The 21544-nt window shown below is 37.4% G+C and overlaps 1 protein-coding gene across 1 annotated transcript; it reads right to left on the bottom strand.

Annotated features, from left to right (window-relative positions):
• Window positions 1-773: 773 nt before the first annotated feature.
• Window positions 774-21163, bottom strand: PSMG2 (proteasome assembly chaperone 2). Its single transcript, XM_039217242.1, has 7 exons — window positions 21007-21163; window positions 17770-17941; window positions 13973-14031; window positions 10682-10800; window positions 9682-9855; window positions 1888-2008; window positions 774-1074 (listed from the first exon to the last, which is right to left on the bottom strand). The coding sequence occupies exons 1-7, from the start codon at window positions 21061-21063 to the stop codon at window positions 982-984; spliced, it is 795 nt and encodes a 264-aa protein (XP_039073173.1). The 5' UTR covers window positions 21064-21163; the 3' UTR covers window positions 774-981.
• Window positions 21164-21544: the final 381 nt, after the last annotated feature.

The following is a 21544-nucleotide window of genomic DNA, read 5'->3' as shown; positions in this document are numbered from 1 at the left end:
CTGGGACTCTCATAATACATAAATTTGTCCATTTTATGCTATTGTATAGGTCCCTTAGTCTTGGTCCATTTTCATTATTTTTTTTTTATTCTTTTGAGATTTTCAATGATCAGAATTGCTGACTTTCTTCTGGTTGATCAAATCTGTTGAACTCCTGTAGTAAATTTTTTAGAATTCTATATGGTTGTTTTTGTTTTGTTTTGCAGTTTCCTTTCATTGACACTCTCATTTTATTCAAGCATTGGTGTCTTGATTTCATTTAGTTGCCTATGCTCTCTTGTAGATCAGTGTGCTTCCTTAGGACAATTAATTTCAATTCTTTGTCATGTAATTAATAGATTCCCATTTCCTTGGTATTGGTTTCTGGAGATTTGAGTTTAGTCCAGTGAGGATTATTTTTGGACCCCTGACTTTTAGAATTACCAGATAATAAATTGTGTTGTTTTAAGCCACTAAGTTTGTGGTAATTTATTATAGCAGAAATAAGAAACCAATACAGAAGTCTGAGCTAAAAAATAAACAAACAAAAACAAAAACAAAGGAGGGGCCCCTGGGTGGCTCAGTTGGTTAAGCATCCAACTCTGGATTTTGGCTTAGGTCATGATCTCATGGGTTATTGAGTTTGAGCCCACATTGGGTTCTGTGCTGGTAGGGGAGCCTGCTTGGAATTCTCTCTCTCCCTCTTTCTCTGCCCCTCCCCTGCTCGTGCTTGCTTGCTTTCTCTCTCTCAAAATAAATAAGCTTAAAGCAAAAAGACCACATTTCAAACAAAATTACTTAGGAAATATTTTATTGTACAAAATTTACATTTATTGTAAATAGTGAAACGCATGGCAAAACAACTTTTTGTTAATCCATTTTCTTTGAGATTTTCTGTGAAAAGTAAAGATTTACTTTCTAATACATTCTCAGATAATATTTGCTTAACAGTTGTGTTGGTAATAAGCGCCTTGGGACATAAGGTATCAAACTGAAAACAGATCAAAAAAGTGCAGGAGGAAGACCACTGCCAAAGAGCAATCTCCATGAACTTGGCATTTTCCACTGCAAGGCAGGTGCTGTGGGGTCATCACACTGTAATGGAAGAAAAAAATACTTTAATCCTTCAACTTTACCACCAAATCCCCTTTTAACATTTAAGTTTTTTATCTGTTTTTTCTCTTTTTGGCTCTGACACTTTTAGCTGAGTTTTACTGCAAGTAAAAACAAAGCAATAAATTTCCATGTCTCTGTAAACTGAACATAAATTTACTTAAGTTCCAAATCATAAAGATATGCCAGAAAGGCTATGGGTGAAGTCCACCAAGTAAAATCAAATTTGAAAGGAACAGAGGTAAAATAATGATAATAAAAAATCAGTGCTGTGTGATTTGTATCAATTTGTTCATGAATTAAAAAACAGTACCTATCATACAAAGCAGCCTTATGGTACTTCCATTATGCCTAAAGGCTAACTGGTTTCTCTGGGTGTAATGCTCTAATTTTATAACAGAGAAAAGCATTTTAATTATAATGCATGTTCAATAGTTACAGTATTCCTTACATAAATACCTTTTGTTTTCCTTAAAATAAAATCCTGAATTCCAAAGAAATTTGTTTATTGTAAAATATGTCTGGCATAATTAATGCAACATGAACAATTAATACTATGAAGTACATAAAAGTTTTCCTTTTTTGAAAAATCAGCTTTAATGAAACAACTGTAGACAACTGGTTGGTTAAATGCTCTCTTATCTTTTCAAAAGTTCAGCTAAACTATATTTTATATAAAAATATATCTGTATTTAACAAATTTTCACTTATTTGGCCTACTTATATAGAACACAAAAAACAAGTTTATAAATACATAACCAGAGAAAACAAAGGCTTAAATGTAGCAAAACTTACACACGGTTTGATTATCTGAAGCCATTCATTAAGATATTCAACAAGACCTAGAGCATCTGGGATATTGTCTCCTTCTGACACAAATTTCAGCAGAACCACCATTGGAATTTCTTTAGAACAGCTATAACAAATACAGAGAAAATTTAAGTATTCTATTGATACAAGACCTGGATTCCAGTGTGTCTGTTTTTATAGCTAAGACAATCTGCCAGGTTTTAGGCAAGGAGAAGATGCCACAGAATAAGATCACTTATTGATCTCCCTTTGCCCCAGATGTATGGCATTTGTGGGGATAGGAATAGGAGCCATGTAATGCCCATTATGGGCATATGCAAATTTGTGTCTCACATAGGGCTGCATGAGAAACCCTCCCCACTGAAAAATGTTCTGATCTACTCTCCAGATCTGCTGTAGAAGACAGTGATTTTCAGAAGCACCATAGCAAAGAGACTGAAAGAAAATAATACCCTTGTTATTGATAATCTAAAGCAGTGAAAGAAATGTGTGGAATAGGATAAAGGGAAAAAAGTTACTACTATGTCTTATAGATTCTATCTACTGAGTGATTTATCATGTGCTAAGGACTGTCTGCATATTTTATAATTCAATCCCTACAGCAATCCTTGAGGAAGTTATAATTATTTCCATTTTATAAATGAATCAGTTTGGAATAATGGGAACATGGACAGAATGCCTGGGTTCAAATTCCAGCTCTGCCACTTACCAGACATGTTGAGCAAGTTACTTAATCGGAGCTTCAGTGTGTCTCATTTGTAAAAGAGGGAACACAACAGAACTTACCTCACAAGTTTCTGTGACGTGTAAAGGAGGCAATAGAGGAAAGTGGTTAAAACAGTGTCCAGGCCATAGTCAATACTACGTATGTTAGCCATTATGATGAAGTAATTAAGGTTTAAAGGGCTTGAAACAGAGTTAACATATTCAAAGTTCTATTATCTAGGAAGTGGCAGAGGTGGGACTTGAACCTGGGTCTTTCTGACCCCAAAACAGTTTCCTGTTTGCTATAAATGCCTCAAGCTAGTGATGAGATGGAGATAAGTCCATGCAAAAAGCTTCCTGTTTGCCAAGAAAAGCAAAAATCATTTCTAATACACTAAAATCAAGAACTATGAGAAAAATGTAATGCTAAAACTTGAGAGCACATGACTGATAGAGAGCTACAGAAAATAAAGGTGAGTTGGGTTCCTAAGCAGGGGATTGCAGATGTGGAGAAGACTCTGATAGGGAGGTTCAGAAGTCTCAGATATGCTAGGAGAGCCTAACACAACATCATAGTCTCTAAATATTAGAAATTGGAAGTTGTTAGCAAATTACATCATCTCAGTATGTAGTTCTCAAATACCTTAAGGGCTCTCAAGCTTCGTATGGAAGTACTGTGAGCTGTGATGACAGAAGATTCTAGTTCCTAAACATTTCTTAGAAACAGCTCCTGCCTAGAGGAGGCTAGCCAGCCTCCCTGACTGTGCCTTCACTTTCAAAGCTCTACCTTAAAAAATGCAGAACTATGGTCTTGAATTTACAGTGCCTCCACTACTAGTCTGTAACACAAAGAGTACCATAATAGTTTTAATATCATCCTCTGGTCCTCTCTAAAAATGGAAAGTGGAGAATGAGTAATTTTATTATTTTGTGACATTAAAAACCTAGCACATGAGATACATCCATTATTAAATTATAAATGCACTTCTACTCCAATTACAAATAAGGGATTTCAGGTCAGCCACACCACTGCCACTCCTTATTATCAGAGTAACTAATATTTTTTCTAGAGATCAGAATATATATTTGTTCTCGTAATGGGAAAGCAAAATATGTTACAAAACTTTTAGCAAATATTCATGATGTGCATTGAAGTAGAAAAAAGAATTCAAAATTGTATAAGCTGTATGAGCTTTTTTTTTTCAATTTTAAGCTCTTTATTGAAGTGAATGTATACTTGCACTGAACAGTAAACAAGGGTTTGATTATAAGAGAATAAAGATACGCATTCAAAAATTAAAAGAAAATTGATTTTGTGAGAAACATTTTTAAACAGAATGAACTCTCAAGTTACAAAGGTAGAGTTGGTATATCTTGTAGATTCAAATTCAATTGTATATATCTTGTATATTCAATTCAAATATATTTTTAAAGGAGTTGGGAAGAGAACAAATGAAAAATTAGTAGTAGTTACTTCTGACAGATTATGTAGATAGATAAAGAGACAAAGACAGGGAGAGAGAGGGGGAGATAGAGCATGTGTACACGCAGGGCTCAGTCTCATCATGACTGTGAGATCATGACCTGAGCCTGAAATCAAGAGTCAGACACTTAACCTACTGAGCCACCCAGGCGCCCCAGAATTGAGTATTATAAATATTGTTTCTTTGAACTATTATATATTTTCCAAATATTCTATGATGAGTCTGTCTACCTTTTATAATATTTTGCTATTGTTGCTAACTGTGTGGGCAAGTTTACAACCCAGAAGTTATTTTTTGGTCTCAAGAGTTTTACCCTACATATGTGTAGCTTAGACTTCAAAGACTCAGGGAGACCCATACGTCTCTTCTTGAATAGCCCTCCTCTGGTTCTCTGGCTTGTACTTTCCGGGTGTCCTCGCAGTCCCCAATGCTGATATCTGTCTCCTCAACTCAAAGAGACTGCTCTGCTCAGGTTCCCTCCCCCTTCCTGTGTTGTAGTCCTGTAGTCCAGAAAGTATCTCCAAGCAGAAAGCTGGGGGCAATTGTAGAACTTTATTTGCCTACTCTCAGGGATCACAACTATGTGCTGCTTGGTGTTCAAGCCTGAAAAACAGCTGTTTCATTAATTTTGTCCAATTTCCAGTTGTTTATGGCAAGATGGCAAGTCTAAGATCATTACTCTAACACTGACTGAAGCAAAAGTAGGAGGCTGATTTGTAAAGAACTAAGCAGTTAGGGTGAAGGAGCAGAGAGCAGTGGGAAAACAGAGAGTAGTAAGTTCCTTGTGCAGAAAGGGGAAGCAAGTAAGGATACAGAGGAGTGCTGTATGAGGTGACTCTTGGAAACTGGGTTGGTTTTGGCAAGGGAGACAACAGGAAAAAGTACATGGGGACAAGGTGAGGAAGAATGAGACAGCTTTTAGGCAACTGTGACTGCTAGTAGTTTAGCTGGACTCCAAGGCACTAAGGAACAAGCCAGGCAAGGAGACCCTGCAGGGCTTTACATGACACATTAAGAAATATGAACTAGATTCTGGACAAAGAAAGTAAAACTGCTGATGGATTTGACTTAGGGAATGTTGTGATTAGTTCTGATTTTTATCTTATTTTGTAATTTTTTTTAATGTTTATTTTTGAGAAAGAGAGAGAGGGAGAGAGAGACAGAGTGTGAGCCCGGGAGGGTCAGAGAGAGAGGGAGACACCGAATTTGATGTAGGCTCCAGGTTCTGAGCTCACAGCAGAGCCTGACACGGGGCTTGAACTCACAAACCCTGTGATCATGACCTGAGCCAAAGTCAGATACTTAACTGACTGAGCCACCCAGGTGCCCCAATTCTGAATTTTAGAAGGCTGATTGTAGCAACACTGAAGATGGATCAGAGGGACTCAGAATGAAGGAGGCAGGGGAATCAATCAAGAGATCTTGATGGCAGCAGCTATAGACTAAACTCACATACCTCCAAAACTCATATGCTGAAGCACTAATCCCCAATGCAACTACATCTGGAGACAGGATCTGTACAGGTATTTGAGATTAAACCAAGTCATAAGGGTGAAGCCCTAATCTGACAGGACTGTGGCCCGGTAAGGAAAGAAGGAGTCAGAGGTCTCTACCATGTGAGGATATGGCCAGAAGGCAGCCATGTGCAGGCTAGGAAGAGGGCCTTCACCAAAACCCAACCATGCTGGCTCCCTGATCTCAGAATTCTAGTCTCCAGAACTGTGAGCAAATTAATTTTGTGGTTTAAGTCACCCTGCCAATGATATTTTGCTATGGCAGCCCAATCAGACTAATAGCAGTCTAGGCTGCAAATGATGTGGTCTGAATGAAGCAAGAGAAGGACTGAAAGCTGGTGGTTTGCAGGGCTGGCCAGAGATGATTAGGTAGCCAGGGTTCCAGGCTGTGGTAAAAGAACAGTTGAAGTGATATTTTATATTATTAAATATTGATTTTTTTAATGTTTTTTTTTTTTTATTTCTAGGGGAGAGGGAGAGGGAGAGAGAGAGAGAGAGAGAGAGAGAGATAGAGAGAGAGAGACAGCGTGAGCAGGGGAGGGTCAGAGAGAGAGGGAGTCACAGACTGAAACAGGCTCCAGGCTCNAGGGGAGGGTCAGAGAGAGAGGGAGTCACAGACTGAAACAGGCTCCAGGCTCCGAGCTGGCAGTCAGCACAGAGCCTGACGCGGGGCTCGAACCCACGAACCGCGAGATCATGACCTAAGCGAAAGTCAGACGCCCAACCGACTAAGCCACCCAGGCGCCCCTAAATATTGATATTTTATATTATGAAGTGATAAGCTAGACAGGAAAAGAAGTAAAAACACAAATTAAAATTCTTCTTATGAAGAATAAGCTAGACAGGAAAAGTAAAAACACAAATGGGTGACAGACTGGAAGAAAAAGAAAAATGAAAAGAAATGGTGGCTTTAATAAGAACAGAGCAGGTTTTAAAGGAAAAAGAGAAAGCTGAAATGGACCCAACTATGGCCAGAGATGGACAAACAAGATGTATTACGAAAACAAGCTGAAATGCCTGTATCCTTTCTTAGGTATTTCAGAAAAAGCAGGGGCATACATAATTACAAATAACAAGGAATAGGTTCAACTTTTAGATAAAGAATAAAGCTCACTGTGATCCTGGACCATGAGGGCTACTTCTAGAGCGAAGTGGTTTAAAGTGGAGGATTTGGGGCCAGATGCCTTTGTTTGCATCTTGGTTCTGCCACATGTTACTTACATGGCTTTTCGCAGTTATTTAACTTTGCTGCTCTTCAATTATTTTTATTTTATAACATGTGGTTAATAGTACATACCTATAAGGTTAGTAGGAGAATTAAATAATTTAATACATGTAAGGTACACAGAAAGTACCAGGTACATAATTTGCTGCTATTACCATGACTACTATTTATGTTACTATTAGGACTTTTTCAGGTCATATAGAAGTCACAATGTAGATTTCAGAGCAAGCAAACTAGTCATTCTACTTTGCAAGCCTAGGATTATACTCTTGAAATGTATTATGTTAAGTAATGAGGCAGATTTATTGGTTAGCTTTGAGCAATGGTGATGGGACATACATTTTTTCTAGGGTCAGCTCTCCCCAATTCTCTAAAGACACCACGGACAGAACAAAAGGATACTCCTTATTCATCTCTCCTCAGGGGAGAGCAGAGAGTAGACTAGCAATAGAAGCCACCTTCTAAATGCCGTTGGCTCTGTATTCCATGAATCCACCAGGCACATCAACTCCCAACAAGGAGAAGAGTCAAAGGGAGTTGAAGCATACAGCAAGGCCTACTGGTTAGCCCCAAACTTAGCCTCGGGTCCTATGACACAGGAAGCTAAGGGATAAGGCAGGCAAAAATGGGTGTAGTATAAGTGTCTACAAATCTGATAGCAGACAGGCCATCATAAAGTCATATAAATCAGTTTACAAAAAGAGGCTAAAAGAAAAAAGATCTCTTTCCAGTTTCCACCTTTACTTTCACTTGCCTTCTACATGTTAATGATTCTCAAAGACTAATCAAGAGTGACTGCAGAGAATTTAAAGAAAAATGCGCACAAATAACTATAATTCTGTTATTGGGCACATAATATATAAAGACGTAATTTATGACAATATCATAATAGGTTGGGGGGAGACAGTGTGCACAGGAGTAGTTTTCATAGGCAACTGAAGTTAGTATCAACTCAAATTAGACTGTTATAACTTCAGAATGTTACATGCAATCACCATGGAAACCCCAAACAAGTATCTACAGAATATACACAAAAGAAAATGTGAAGAGAATCAAAAGATGACACTATAAAAAATTAACTAAGCACAAAAGGCGGCAGTAAGCAGGAAATGAAGAAAAAGGTGTAAGACATAGAGAAAACAAACAGCAAAATAACAAGTCCTTCATCAGTAATTAGTTTTAATGCAAATGGATTAAACTCTCTAATCAAAGGACATACATATATATACTGACAGAATGGATATAAAAAATGATCAAACTATGTAGCATCTATAAGAGACTCACTTTGAATATAAGGACACCCACAGTTTGAAAATGAAAATATGGAAAATGATATTCCATATAAATAGTATCCAAAAGACAGCAGGGTGGCAGTATAAATATCAGACAAAATATCAAAAACTGTTACAAGAGATGAAAGCCATTATTTACTGAATAAAAGGGCCAATTCATCAAGAAAATGTGATAAATACAAAGATATATTCACAAAACAAGAGCCCCAAAATATATAAGCAAACACTGACAGAGTTGAAGGGAGAATTAGACACAGTGCTACAATAATAGTTGAAGACTTCAACACCCCACAGTCAGTCATGGATGTAACACACTGATTCATAATGAAATAGAAGACTTACACAACACTATACACCCATTAGACACAACAGACATATACAGAACATCCCACTTAACAAAAGCAGAAAATACATTTTTCTTGGGTGCCCATGGAACATTCTCCAGGACAGACTTTTGGGAGGGCACAAAATAAGACTTGATAAATGAAAAAGATTAAAATCATACAAAGTGTCTTTTTCAATTGCAGTAGAATGACACTAGGAATGAACAACAGAAGGGAAACCAGAAAATTCACAAATATATGGAAATTAAACAACACAGTCTCAAACAACTGATGGGTGAAAGAAATCACACAGGAAGTTAGAAAAATACTTAGAGGAGAATGAAAATGAAAACAACATGCTGAACATAAGAGTTGCAGCTAAAGTAGAGTATGAGGGAAAGTTTCAGCTGTAAATGCATATAGTTAAAAAGAAGAAACTTCTGAGATTGATGACCTAAGTTTACATCTTAGGAACTACAAAAAGAAAGGTAAACTAAACCTAGAATTAGCAGAAGAAAGGGAATAATGAAGCTTAGAGTGGAGATAAATAGAAAAGAAAAAAACAATACAGAAAATCAATAAAACCAAAAGCTAGTTATTTGAAAAGATCAACAAAATTGACTAAGAATAAAAGAAGACTCAAATTACTAAGATCAGAAATGAAAGTGAGGATATTAGTATGGATTTTGCAGAAATAAAAAGGAGTTATTATTTAATGAATACAGATTGTCTTAGAATGATGACAGTTCTGAAAGCGGATAGATGGTGATGGATATACAACACTGTAAATGCATTAATGCCACTTAATTGTACACTTAAAAATGGTTACATTTAACATTATGTATACTTTACTACACTTTTGTAGAGGTTGCATAGAGTATCAGGATCCTTAATATGCCAAACATTATAAAGCATTAAATGCGGCTTTTTAGAAAAGAATTCTCCAAAAACGAAATTTCAATCTTTTCCCTGATTGTAATACAGTACCTATTTTATATATAATATATAAAATTTATAATATCTAAGTACATAAACACATTTTCAAAGTTCCAATAAGTAATCCAACACACTCTTCCACTTATCTTACTTTCATTTTTTTAAGTAGGCTTCACACCCAATATGAGCCTTAAACTCATGACCCCAGAGATCAAAGAGTCATACGTTCTACCCACTGAGCCAGCACTTCCTACTCTCATTTTTAAATAAGCTGGGGACCAAATGAACAAACAAACTTACCCTTCATCATAGAGTGTTTTTGTGATACCTCCTCCAGGAATACGGATACAAAACTCAGAATCATCTATTTCAGGAATGCATGGGCTTTTTTCCATTTCCTCCCAGTTAAGGCTCTTTATTTTATTTTGAACAGTTTTTTGCAAGAAGGGTGTAAGTAGGTATCTGAAGGGAGTACTAGAAGCAATCATATAATTAAGTTTTTAAAAACTCATAGTCAATATGAACATTAAAGGCAAGTATCAGTTCTTTAAGCAAATACTATTTGTTCCACATGCATTCTGTTGCAGAAGTAAAGCACAAATTTCAGCAGTCTACAGAGAAAAGCATGTAAAAATATTGCTCTGGGTTGCTATTTACACACTTAGGAGAGAGTATAAGGACACAGGACAACTTTCCCACAGCTATACTCCCTTCTGGCCAAGAGGACTTTTGTTGAGATTCCTAGAAATGTATGTCTATTGTTGAGATTCCTAGAAATTAGTTCAAGTTTTGAAAGGTTAGTCTTGGCTAATGCTTTTTCATCATGATTTTATAGGTGAGGAAATGATAATGAAATAGTTTATATTTCCATCTCTTGGATACTCTGTCTTATGTGTAGGAATTCAGTGTGACATGTCTGGTTTATACTTAGAGGCAACTGGATTTCTGCAATAGCTGAATAAATAGAAATATGAATTCAATTTTCCAAAAATTATCATCCAATGAATCTGTCCTCTTTTCTCCTTATCAGTGGAGCTCTGTAATGTCACCACAGACAATACCAAAGAACTGGAGCACAGTTCCAGAACTCTCTCTATCTTTACACCAAAGCCTTACTTCTGCCTCAACCATAAGACTACCTAATCATACTCCCTATCTCTTGACTTTATCGTCTTTCTAAATTCCAGAGAGGGAAGGTAAAGATATACACGGCTTTTAAAACTTATTTTAGCTTTTTAATAGAGACACCATTATAATATTGCATAAGTCAAAACAAAATTTTTCAAAGGCATAAACATACCTGCGAAGCTGTAGATCATTACGGTGATATGAATGACTGCTTGAAAGAACAATAACTTTGGCACAGTTACTACTTTTCACCCAGGAAAGCAGTTTTTCACAGAATGGCTTTGATTTATACTTTGTATGCCATTGAAAGAATAAAAACAAAGTCTAAAAGTTAGATCTTAGCATATAAGGGTATTATATAAAATATTTTATCAGTTTATGTGATAATTTATGTATTAAAATTATAATTATTTTTACATCCATTTACTGTCCTTAAACTGAAGATGAGAAATGAAGAGCAATGAATTATTTATTGTATCTTTACAATTAAGAAATAAATCATGAGAAATTTAGATTTCAAAAAATTCTAAGCTGATTGACAAAGGAAAATTTCCCAATTCTCTTAAGTAATCTATTGTTAGTTAAAAACTATCACATGGACCCAACTTGACAATAAACTATTAAGAAAAAAACAAACTATCACATGGTCATCTATGAGATCTTCTTGCTAGAAATTTCTGACATGAATCTGATCAGGAAAGGATTAGGTGATTCTATGGTGCCAAACATCTGGCATGGATCCTCAAAGAGTGAATACTGTAAAGAACAGAAAGAGGAGGCCACTTCTACATCAAAGGCTACCAACTAAAAACATGTTACAGCCAAAGGTAACATGTGAACCTTGATTGGATCCAAAACTGAAGAATACTCTGGGGACAACTGGGGAAATTTGAGTATGTCTTATGATACTACTGAACAATTCACTAAGTGCTGATTTTCTTAGGTGTGGTAATGCTGCTGTGGTTGTGAAGGAGAATGTGCTTATTCTTTTCTTTTTTAAACTTTTTTTTTTTTTTCCTGAGAGAGAGAGAGAGACAGCGTGAGCAGGGAAGGGTCAGAAAGAGACGGAGACACAGAATCTGAAGTAGGCTCCAGGCTCTGAGCTAGCTGTCAGCACAGAGCCTGATGTGGGGCTCAAACCCATGAACCGTGAAATTATGACCTGAGCTGAAGCCAGACGCTTAACTGACTGAGCCATCCAGGCACCCCCAGAATGTCCTTATTCTTGAAAGATGCATGCTGAGCTAATTATAGGTAAAATATCATGACATCACCAGCCTACTTTTGGATTGTTTGGCAGGAAATTGCATGCACATGCAGAGAGAGAGAATCAAGCAGGTAAGGCAAGATATTAACGGTTAATCTGTAAAGTGGGCTATACAATTTTGGAGAAAAATTACTTTATGGAAATTCTTTCCACAGACTGCTATTAAATAATTATTCAATAAAATTTAAAATGCAGATAAGAAATAGCTAGCTTTTAAAACAGAAAGGTGGTATAGCATGATTAAGTCAGTCTGCTTGGTCTAGAACGCTGGCCCCACCTGGTACAGACCATATATCTCAGGGAAATTGCTTAACTTTTCTGTTTCCGTTTTCTGAACACTAATTTTACAAATGAGGATAACGTTAGTACCTGCTTTGTCAGACTGTTGAGATGCTTATGTAGAGTAATATATATAAAGTAATCATAGACATATTGGTGCAAAGAATCAATGCTCAATAAATGTTAGCAATTTTGAAGTCACTATTCCCATCAAAATTTTCATGTAGAGATGTTTATCTTTCTTAGTTCTTAAACTTACACTGGTATTAGGAAGAGAACAGAAAAAGCCACATGACATAATGGGAAAATATTAGCAACTCTCAATGTAAAACTTTGGTATGATATTGTTAACTAAACAAAGTAAAGAGTGATTCTAATATAAATATTAAAATAATCGTAGCACTATTCAGAGTTGTCTCAAACTGGAAAAAATCTAATGTTCCGTTAACAGTACAATGGATAAGTTATGGTTTATTTATACAACAGAATCCCACATAGAGTTGAGAATGAATGAACTACTTCTCCTTGGAAATACATGGATGGACTTCACTAACAGAATGTTAAGTAAAGGAAGCTAGACATAAAATACATGCCATAACGATTTCACTTACATAATAATAGCTAAGATGGGGTATGCAGGAGAGCCAATGAACACTGATAATTTTCTGACCTCCTTAAGAGATGGTGGTACCTTAATCCACTCAACCACAATTTACTAAGAGCTTCTCTCCATGCTACATACTTTTCTAGAAGCTAGGGATATGAGAGTGAATGACACAGTCACTCCTCTCAGAATACTTACTTTACATTAGACATAGATAATAAACACATAAATGATATTCTAAGTAGTGATGAGCTGTGAAGAAAACCACCCCAGGATAAGACAATAGAAAGGGTAGTCAGGGGAGGCCTTTCTGATGAGGTAACATTTAAGCAAGGACTGAAGGAAGTAAACCATTTATGTATCTAGAAGAAAAGTATTCCAGGCAGAGAAAATAATGTAAAGACTCTGAGATGGGAATGAGCTTAATCTGTCTGAACAATACAGGGAGACCAGTGTGGCTAAAGCAGGGCGAGTGAAAGAGAGATACTGGCAATGAGCACATAGGAATGGCTCTACGTTCGATTAAGTAGAGCAGCTGTCCAAGAGAACTCTCTATGATAATGGAAGTGCTCTTTATGGCAGCTGCTTGCCACACATGGCTATGGAGAACTTCAAATGCGGTTAATGTGAAGGAGGAACTGAATTTTTAATTTTAGTTTAGTTTATGAATAAAAATTTAAATAGCTACATGTGGATAGTGGCTACCATACCAGCACAGAGGTAGAGCCTGATAAGCGAGGGAAGGGCTGGGAGTTCACTGGGATGAAATGGGAAGACACCAGAGGATGAAGAGAGAAGTGATGTGTTTGATTTAGGTTTAAAGGATCGCTAGTGGTGCTATCTGCAAACAGACCATTAGGTGTTTATGGAAGTGAGTGGACCAAGAATATAACCAGGGGTATGAAAGAAGGCAGTGATTTGGACAAGAGTGGTAGCAGTGGAAGAGGAAAGAAGTGAGATTCAGAATTTATTTTGACACATCCATAATTTATATGTAGATGCCACTGGTTGAAATGTAATATAAATGGACTAAACTCAAAATATTTGTTTGCATAAATGTTTTCACCAGTGTTACCTAAACTGGGAATATATAAGATTCAAACAGTATGTCCCATTTCCTTTCAATATAATCAATAAGTAAATAATCATAACACCTCTGAAATTTTGTAAGATTGGTTCTCTATAGAATCAGACTTTCTTAACTGTACATACGGTATAAAGAGCAGAACTAAGTTTTAAACATTAATTCTTAATATTTAGTATTTTCTCATTATATTTCACTTCAATCAACTTGAAAAGACAAACATACTAACCTTAATAAAAATGGATCTTAACTGAAGAGCCACTAACTTCTTTGAAGGCAATGAATATACTACAAAGACAAAAATAAAATAAAATAAAATCATATGAGAGTTAAAATGATGGAGTTACATAAGTGAAATTACTAACATAAAAACTAAAATTGAATTGTAAAAACTTTTATACTTAATATTTTCAATGATTAAATATAGAACATATGAACTATATCATTCGGTTAAAATAAAACATTTTAGAAGTACCTTAAAATGCACCTGTGGGCTTTATTCTATTCATTTCTGACAGGTTAACTGTTAAGAAAATATAAAATTATTTTTCTTCTGTGATTGTAAAACCAGGGAAGAATTTCCCTGGAAACGTCTGACATTATGACAAATGAAATCATTCTCAAGAATGTTTTTATTTAAGGGGTGCCGAGGTTGCTCGGTCAGTTGAGTGTCTTACTTTGGCTCAGGTCGTGATTTCGCAGTATTTGAGTTCAAGCCCACATTGGGCTCTCTGCTGTCAGCCTGTTAGTGCAGAGCCCTCTTCGATCCTCTATCCTTCTCTCTCTCTGCCCCTCCCCAGCTTGCACAATCTCTCGAAAAATAAATAAAACATTTAAAAAAAAAGAATGTTTTTAGTTCAAAAAAAAACCAAAAAGGGGCACTTGGGTGGCTTAGTGAGTTGAGTACCCAACTCTTGATTTTGGCTCAGGTCATGATCGAAGGGTTGTGGGATCTAGCCCCATGTCAGACTCTGTGCTGAGTGTGGAGCCTGCTTAGGATTCTCTCTCTCCCTCTGCCCCTATCCCTCACACATGCTCTCTTTTTTTTAGATGTTTATTTATTTTTGAGAGAGAGACAGACAGAGTAAGAGCAGGGGAGGGGAAAAGAGAAAAGGAGACACAGAATCTGAAGCAGGCTCCAGGTTCTGAGCTGTCAGCACAGAGCCTGATGGGGGGTTCAAACTCACGGATTGCTAGATCATGACCTGAGCTAAAGCTGGACGCTTAACTGACTGAGCCACCCAGGTGCCTCTGCTGGCTTTCTCTCTCTCTCAAAAAAAAAAAAAAAAAAAATTCTCTCTCTTCTCTCTAGAGAATAGCAGCACTCATTGGGATTTAGAGAAGAAAGAATAAAATGCAAGAGAATGTTAGCCACGTAATAAAATCCCTGGAATAGGTACATTTGTGTTCTTAGGAGTTTTTGAAAGATAACATGCAAGATAGTATGTAAAATTTTGAGTCAATGTGTGTATTCTTCTTCAAGGAAAAGAATCTATAACATTCACTCACATTCTACAAGGGGGCCTACTTTACTGATGCTTAACATGTTCCTGCCAACCTCATCTCTGAGAATGAGAAGCTCGGAGATGAACCAAGGACAAAATATGGAGTGTCTTAGAGGCATGATTAGGCCACTGTGCTAAAGAGTAAGCTTTTAGTTACTGTAGAATAATTTACAAATAACTCATACTCCAGCAAATCCTTTGGTAGATCACGTGTCTCCAGTTATAGCTCTTTTGGGGACTGTCTCCTTGGGCCAGGGTAGTGTGATGTGCCTGGGGGCAATGCTGCATCAGCAAGCCTAGTAACCACCAGGTATTTTCAGCACAAAAGAGGTTAAGAGTAAAAATTTAGGAATTAGGGGAAGAACACAAATTTGGCAGAAAGGGACTAAAAGGTGGGCCTCAGGCCTGTAATCTTTCTCTGATGAGCACATTTAGTATAATTAAACAGACTTAGTTTGAAGAGGATATATCTGTAGGAAGTGAGCACAATGTAAGATATACCACCTCCTATAATAGCAACATTCATATTCTATCATGTATCAGTGTAACATGCAAATCTTTTTTGTTAAGATCCTGCTTCTGCTTCCCATTACTTTTCTCTTGAGGTGACATAATACCAAAGCAACATCACCTTTCACGTATTCTGGAGTAAAATATTTAGCCTGTATCTAATCAAGCCCTTTAGACCTGAAAACAGTTACAGGAAATATAGACACTAGGGGACCAAGACAAATGACACTACAAGGAGATATCAGACAAATGCAGAAGATGAGGCATTCAATAGGATGATGGATCTAGTTTTTCCTGAATAAATTAGTTTCATGTAGCGATAGAAAAAAACCAGACTGCTCTACAGTAAAAGAAATTTTGGAGGCACAACAATCAGAAGTACTATGGTGGGTCCTGGTTTATTTTTTTTTTACTATGTCTTAATTTATTTATTTATTTTTTATTTTTTTTTTTACAAATAGTTTATTGTTTTTTTTTTTACTATGTCTTTATTTTTTATTTTTTTTACAAATAGTTTATTGTGGGTCTTGGTTTATTTTATTATTATTCTTTTTTAATGTTTCTTTTTGAGAGAGAGAGACAGTGTATGAGTGGGGTGCGGGGAGAGACAGGCTCCAGGCTCTGTGCTTAACTGGACTGAGCCACCCAGGCACCCCTAGTGGGTTTTGGTTTAGACAAACTAACTTTAAAGGACATTTTGGGGTACACTGGAACAGTCTAAATATGGAGAGGATATAGGAAGATATTTTGTTAAATGTGATGGTATTTTAGCTATATAAGAAAATGTTCTTTAAAAAGATGGAATACTTACATATTTAGAGGTGGAATGTCATGATGTCTACAATTTATTTTGAAATACCTCATCTTAAAAATAAATAAAGTAGATTAAGGGACATATCCAATTGACTTGCTGCAAGTTTGTGTCAGAGAAAAGCCAGAAGGTCTTCCACTAATGTAAAAGTATATCAGCAAGGTGGTGTGGTGCTTAAGAAACAGGTCTCAGGGTCCAGAGCTTTGATTAGAAGCTCAGGTACACCAATTATTAATCATGTGACCTTAGCTTCTACTCTGTGCAATGGTTTCCTAATCTATAAGACTACCTATAGAGTAGTTTTAAGGATTAAATAAATACATATAAATGCACATAGTGCTCAGCTCATAGGAAATAATAAAGATAGTTGTTATCGTTAGTGGAAGTATATAAATTCTAATTCTACTATTTATAGTACTTTATCCTTTAAGGCAATAACTGAAATTCAGTCTTATGGTAAATAAAACACCGACAGGCCAACAGAGCAGCCTGCTATCAGATGAAGCAAGTGGATGTTCCTGTGCTTCATGATCAATAGCTTTCCCCTACTCACTCAGAGCAGTTCTGTATTATAAACACAGTGGTCATGACAATGTCAACTGTACTCCCCAATTAAAACAAATTTGATAGTGCAATGAGGAATTATGGAGATTTAATGCATGCTAAAAAGCCTATACCTACTAGTAGTATTAGCAACTCAATCTCTCTGAGCCTTATTGACATTATATTATTATTATTATATAATACATTACATATATTATGGATTCTATAATATGAGAGGATGACTATGAGGCCTAGGTAAGGTAGCACACATTAAACATACAAGACTGAGCTTGGTGGAATTCTCTTTACCCCTTTCTCTAGTATTAGTGATGCTTATACTTGCCAGAAAGACCAGAAATTAAAACTGAGGATAAAAGAAGGACAAAAAAACCCCTATGTTAAAAAAAAAAAAAAAAAAAAAAGACATCTCAAATTTAGTAAAATACGTAAGTACAGTCATGACAGGAGTTGCCATTTAGTAAAGACTAAGAACTAAAACCAGGATGTACAAGAATAGGACAATGTGACCAGGTCATAAATTCTGCACAAAGCTGGCACTAAGTAAATGTATGCTATAGAACAATATCTAATGAGTCTATTTCTGATTTAAAATAACTCCTTCTTATAACAGAATAAAACATGCAAAGTCTTATATACCTTCAGCATTTATACTGAGTTCTGTTGAATTTTCTTCTGCAGTTGCATATGGATTGTTTCCAACCATTGGCACAAGACAATCGGTATAGAAGTAACCAATCTTACACATATTCAGTGTAGAAATAATCAAATCTATTGCAAGCTGGCCAACATTTCCAACAGATACTGCTGGCTGAAATAATAAAAAGTGTTCATTAAATCATCAAAATTAGCAGCACTTTTAAAAGCGTAGACAGAAGACAATAATCACAGGACTACATTTAAATGGTTATGCTCAGGTGCATCATAGCTAGATATGGACTCTTTGCATTAGCTTCAACAAGGTGTCAGCAGGGGCTTCTACTTTGGAGACTACTGGTTTAATATTTATTGAACACTGACTATGTGTGAATCATTGCTTTAAGCACTAGGAATGCAGGAAGACAAATTGATAAAAATTCCTGCCCTTGTGGAACTCTCATTCTAGTAAGGGAGTAGTTTAATATAATAAACAAAAAAGTGAAATACAGGCATACTTTATTTTATTGCGCTTGAAGGTTTGTGGCAACCCAGCCTCAAGCAGGTCTACTGGCACCATTTTTCCAATAGCATTTGCTCATTTTGTGTCTGTTACATTTGGGTAATTCTCTCAATATTTCAACTTTTTCATTATTATTATATTTGTTATCATCTGACCTGTGGTCAGTGATTATGAATCACTGAAAGCTCAGATGATGGCAAGCATTCATTAGCAATAAAGTATTTTAAAATCAAGGTATGCACATGTCTTTTTAGACATAATGCAAACTTAATACATGACAGTATAAATATAATTTTCACATCTACTGGGAAACCAAATAATCCACCTGACTTGCTTTATTGTGATATTTACTTTATTGCTGTGATCTGAAACCAAACCCACAATATCTTCAAGGTATGCCTGTACACATAGGTAAGTGCTATGGAGAAAAATTAAGTGAGAGCGTGTATCTGTTTGGTTGCAATTTTAAATAGGGTATTAAGAAAAGACTTTAGCTGAATAGTTAACAATAGACTTGGAAGACTTAAAGAAGACAGCCATGCAAAGACCAGGGAAAAAAACACTTCAAGAAGCAGGAATCAAGGCTTCTTGGGTCATCTTTCCCTTTGCTTTGTTAGTGCATAAAGGTTAGAGTCACCTTTTTGTGTAAAACACACACACACACAAATATTTACCTCCATGACTTCAAACAGAGCAACTGCCAAATCTCTACTATCACCCAGAACATTTATCTGAACTCGAGACTAATGGATATTTCCCCATGGTTCTCTCATAGGCAATGCACATTCAACACGTAGAATACTAAACTGTTGCCCAAACCTGTCCTCATATTTTGTATTTCAGAAGAGAAACAATTATTCAATTACCTAAACCAAGAAACTTCTTCCTTTTCTCTTATCAGCTACTTTTAATATGTCTAATTTTCATTGATTTGTACTTCCAAAGTATCTCTTTAATATAGCTCTTCCTTTGATTCTTCTAGCAATTGCTTTTGTTCCCTCCTTCATCTTATTTTTCTGGGTCGCTCAGAGTGGTCTCCCACTTCTAATCGCTCTCCTCTACTAATCTGGTTATCTTCTGTAATTCCCTTACCCTTCCCAAGGATTTTGCTACTTAGGTTAGACCCTTTCTCTCCCGTATCATCTACCCTTTCCTCACTATTGGATTCTTCTCGTCAGTATATACACGTGCTATAATCTTTCCTTCCAAAATACCCTCCCTTGATTCTACATACTCCCCTAGCTACCACCTCACTTTTTGGTGTCTCTCCATAACCAAAATTCCCCACAGCTGTCCACTAAAGCATAAGGAGGAACTTCATCTCTGAATTAATGAACAGATATGCACACACACACACAACACACATATATGTATGTATATATACACACACACTTCTCTCTCTTCTTCTATTTATTCAACCAGCTCAATATGGCTTCCCACTCTTTACCACTTTACTAATAATATCAGGGTTACTGCCAATAATCTCTTAGACATTACTTTCCCTACGAATCTGCCAGATATCTCCTTGAAGAATGCTTTCTCTTTTGTGATTAATAAATATTTTTCAGGGAGATACTGTGAAATAATATAAAATTTCCTTCATCAGTCACATCCTCACACGTGAATTTTAACATTTGCTGATATTTCTTACATGCATCATAAAGGTGAGAATTGCCCCAAAGTGATTATCATCATTTTAAAAGTTAAGATATAACTGATATATAACAGTGTATCAGTTTCCGGTATAAACATAATAATCTGAAATATACACCTATTATGAAATGATTACCACAATAAGTTTACTTAACATCAACCACACAGTTACAAATTTTTCTTGTAATGAGAACTTTTAAGATCTACTCTTAGCAAATTTCAAATATACAATACAGTACTATTAATTATAGTCACGATGCTGTACATTATGTCCCCAGGACTTACCTATAACTGGAAGGTAGTACTTTTTGACTATCTTCACTTATTTCATCCAAGCAGCTCTCATCCTCACCTGCCTCTCACCAACCTGTTCTCTTTATCTATAAAGTATTTTTATTTTTTCTTTTTCAGATTCCACATATGAAGCTTTTTTTAATAGGTCCCTGTGTCCCTCCCACTCCCAACGAGTCCTAGGGTTCTTCTGTACCCTTTACAAAGCGTTATCCTAGCATTTATTGCCCTTATTGGTTTACGTGTTTCCAACTAGACTGCACACTCCTTGAGGACAAGGACCTCGTCTTATTCTAACAGCGTTACATAATACACTGTTCATTGAAACAGTGACTGAATATGAGCAATTTTAGGAGCAATAAAACCGTGTGTTAGGTACTGGCAAGGTTTCCTTTTCTGTAGTTATCTGGTTAATGACTAAGCCCTGCCAGCTTAAGAGTGGCTCTGCTACTACCTGGGGGGGGGGGGGGAGATTTTCTAGGATACAAAGAAAACTCCTCGCACACCCTAAGTACAACGTCACCTGTAATAATCAAACACATTACGTTTTACAGTCAAGACTACAAACTCTAGTCTCAGAAACGTTTGGTGACAGCGCCAACACATTCTTTCTGCAGCTCCGCCTCCAGCGACAACCTCCCGGTTTTAAGCAAGAACCATCTTCTGTCCCAAAGCGGGTGACACACCTCTAGGCGCGGTGGCGGCCCCCCAGCGCCTCCCGACAGGAAGCACCCCAAGCCGGGCAGGCGGAGCTCGAGAAAGCGGGGACTCACCATGAGGAAGGTGAAGCCCGCGAGGTCGGGGGCAGAATCTCCGCAGGGAACAAACATGGTCGTACTGAATGGGGAGGACTGAGTGAGCGTCGGCGTGGAAGAACCGCAGGCGATTCGAGGGCGAAACAACGAGCTGCGCGCCGCGTCCGCGCGCCGGAGTCCCCAGAGCCCCTAGCGGCGGGGGCGGGGTCCGTCGAGCCGCTCGGCGTGGGGTCCTGAAGGGTCCGTCCAGCTACCTGCCGGTCCGCAGTGCGGAACTGGCCCGCGAGTGGGGAAAAGATGGGGGCCGGTAGCTCCTGCGGGGGCCCCGGCAGGGCAGGGCGATGGGGGACGCTGAGGTCGCGGGATGGCGACCCCGAGGGTGGGGAGAGGCAGGTGGAGGTGGTCAGGCAGGGCGGGGGGCAGCCCGAGACCCGGTAGTCCGCGCCGTTTGAAAGCAACAGTTGAGCGCCGCCGCCGCCGTCGCCGCCAGCGCCTCGGCTCCCGCCCAGCCGGGCCTGACGCGGCGTCGCGTCCCCCGGGAGCTGCGCGGGGCCGG

This window comes from Hyaena hyaena, unplaced genomic scaffold (genome assembly GCF_003009895.1).
Source record: "Hyaena hyaena isolate Hyena2069 unplaced genomic scaffold, ASM300989v1 scaffold_673, whole genome shotgun sequence".
NCBI lineage: Eukaryota > Metazoa > Chordata > Mammalia > Carnivora > Hyaenidae > Hyaena > Hyaena hyaena.
This window is presented reverse-complemented; position numbering and strand designations above follow the sequence as displayed.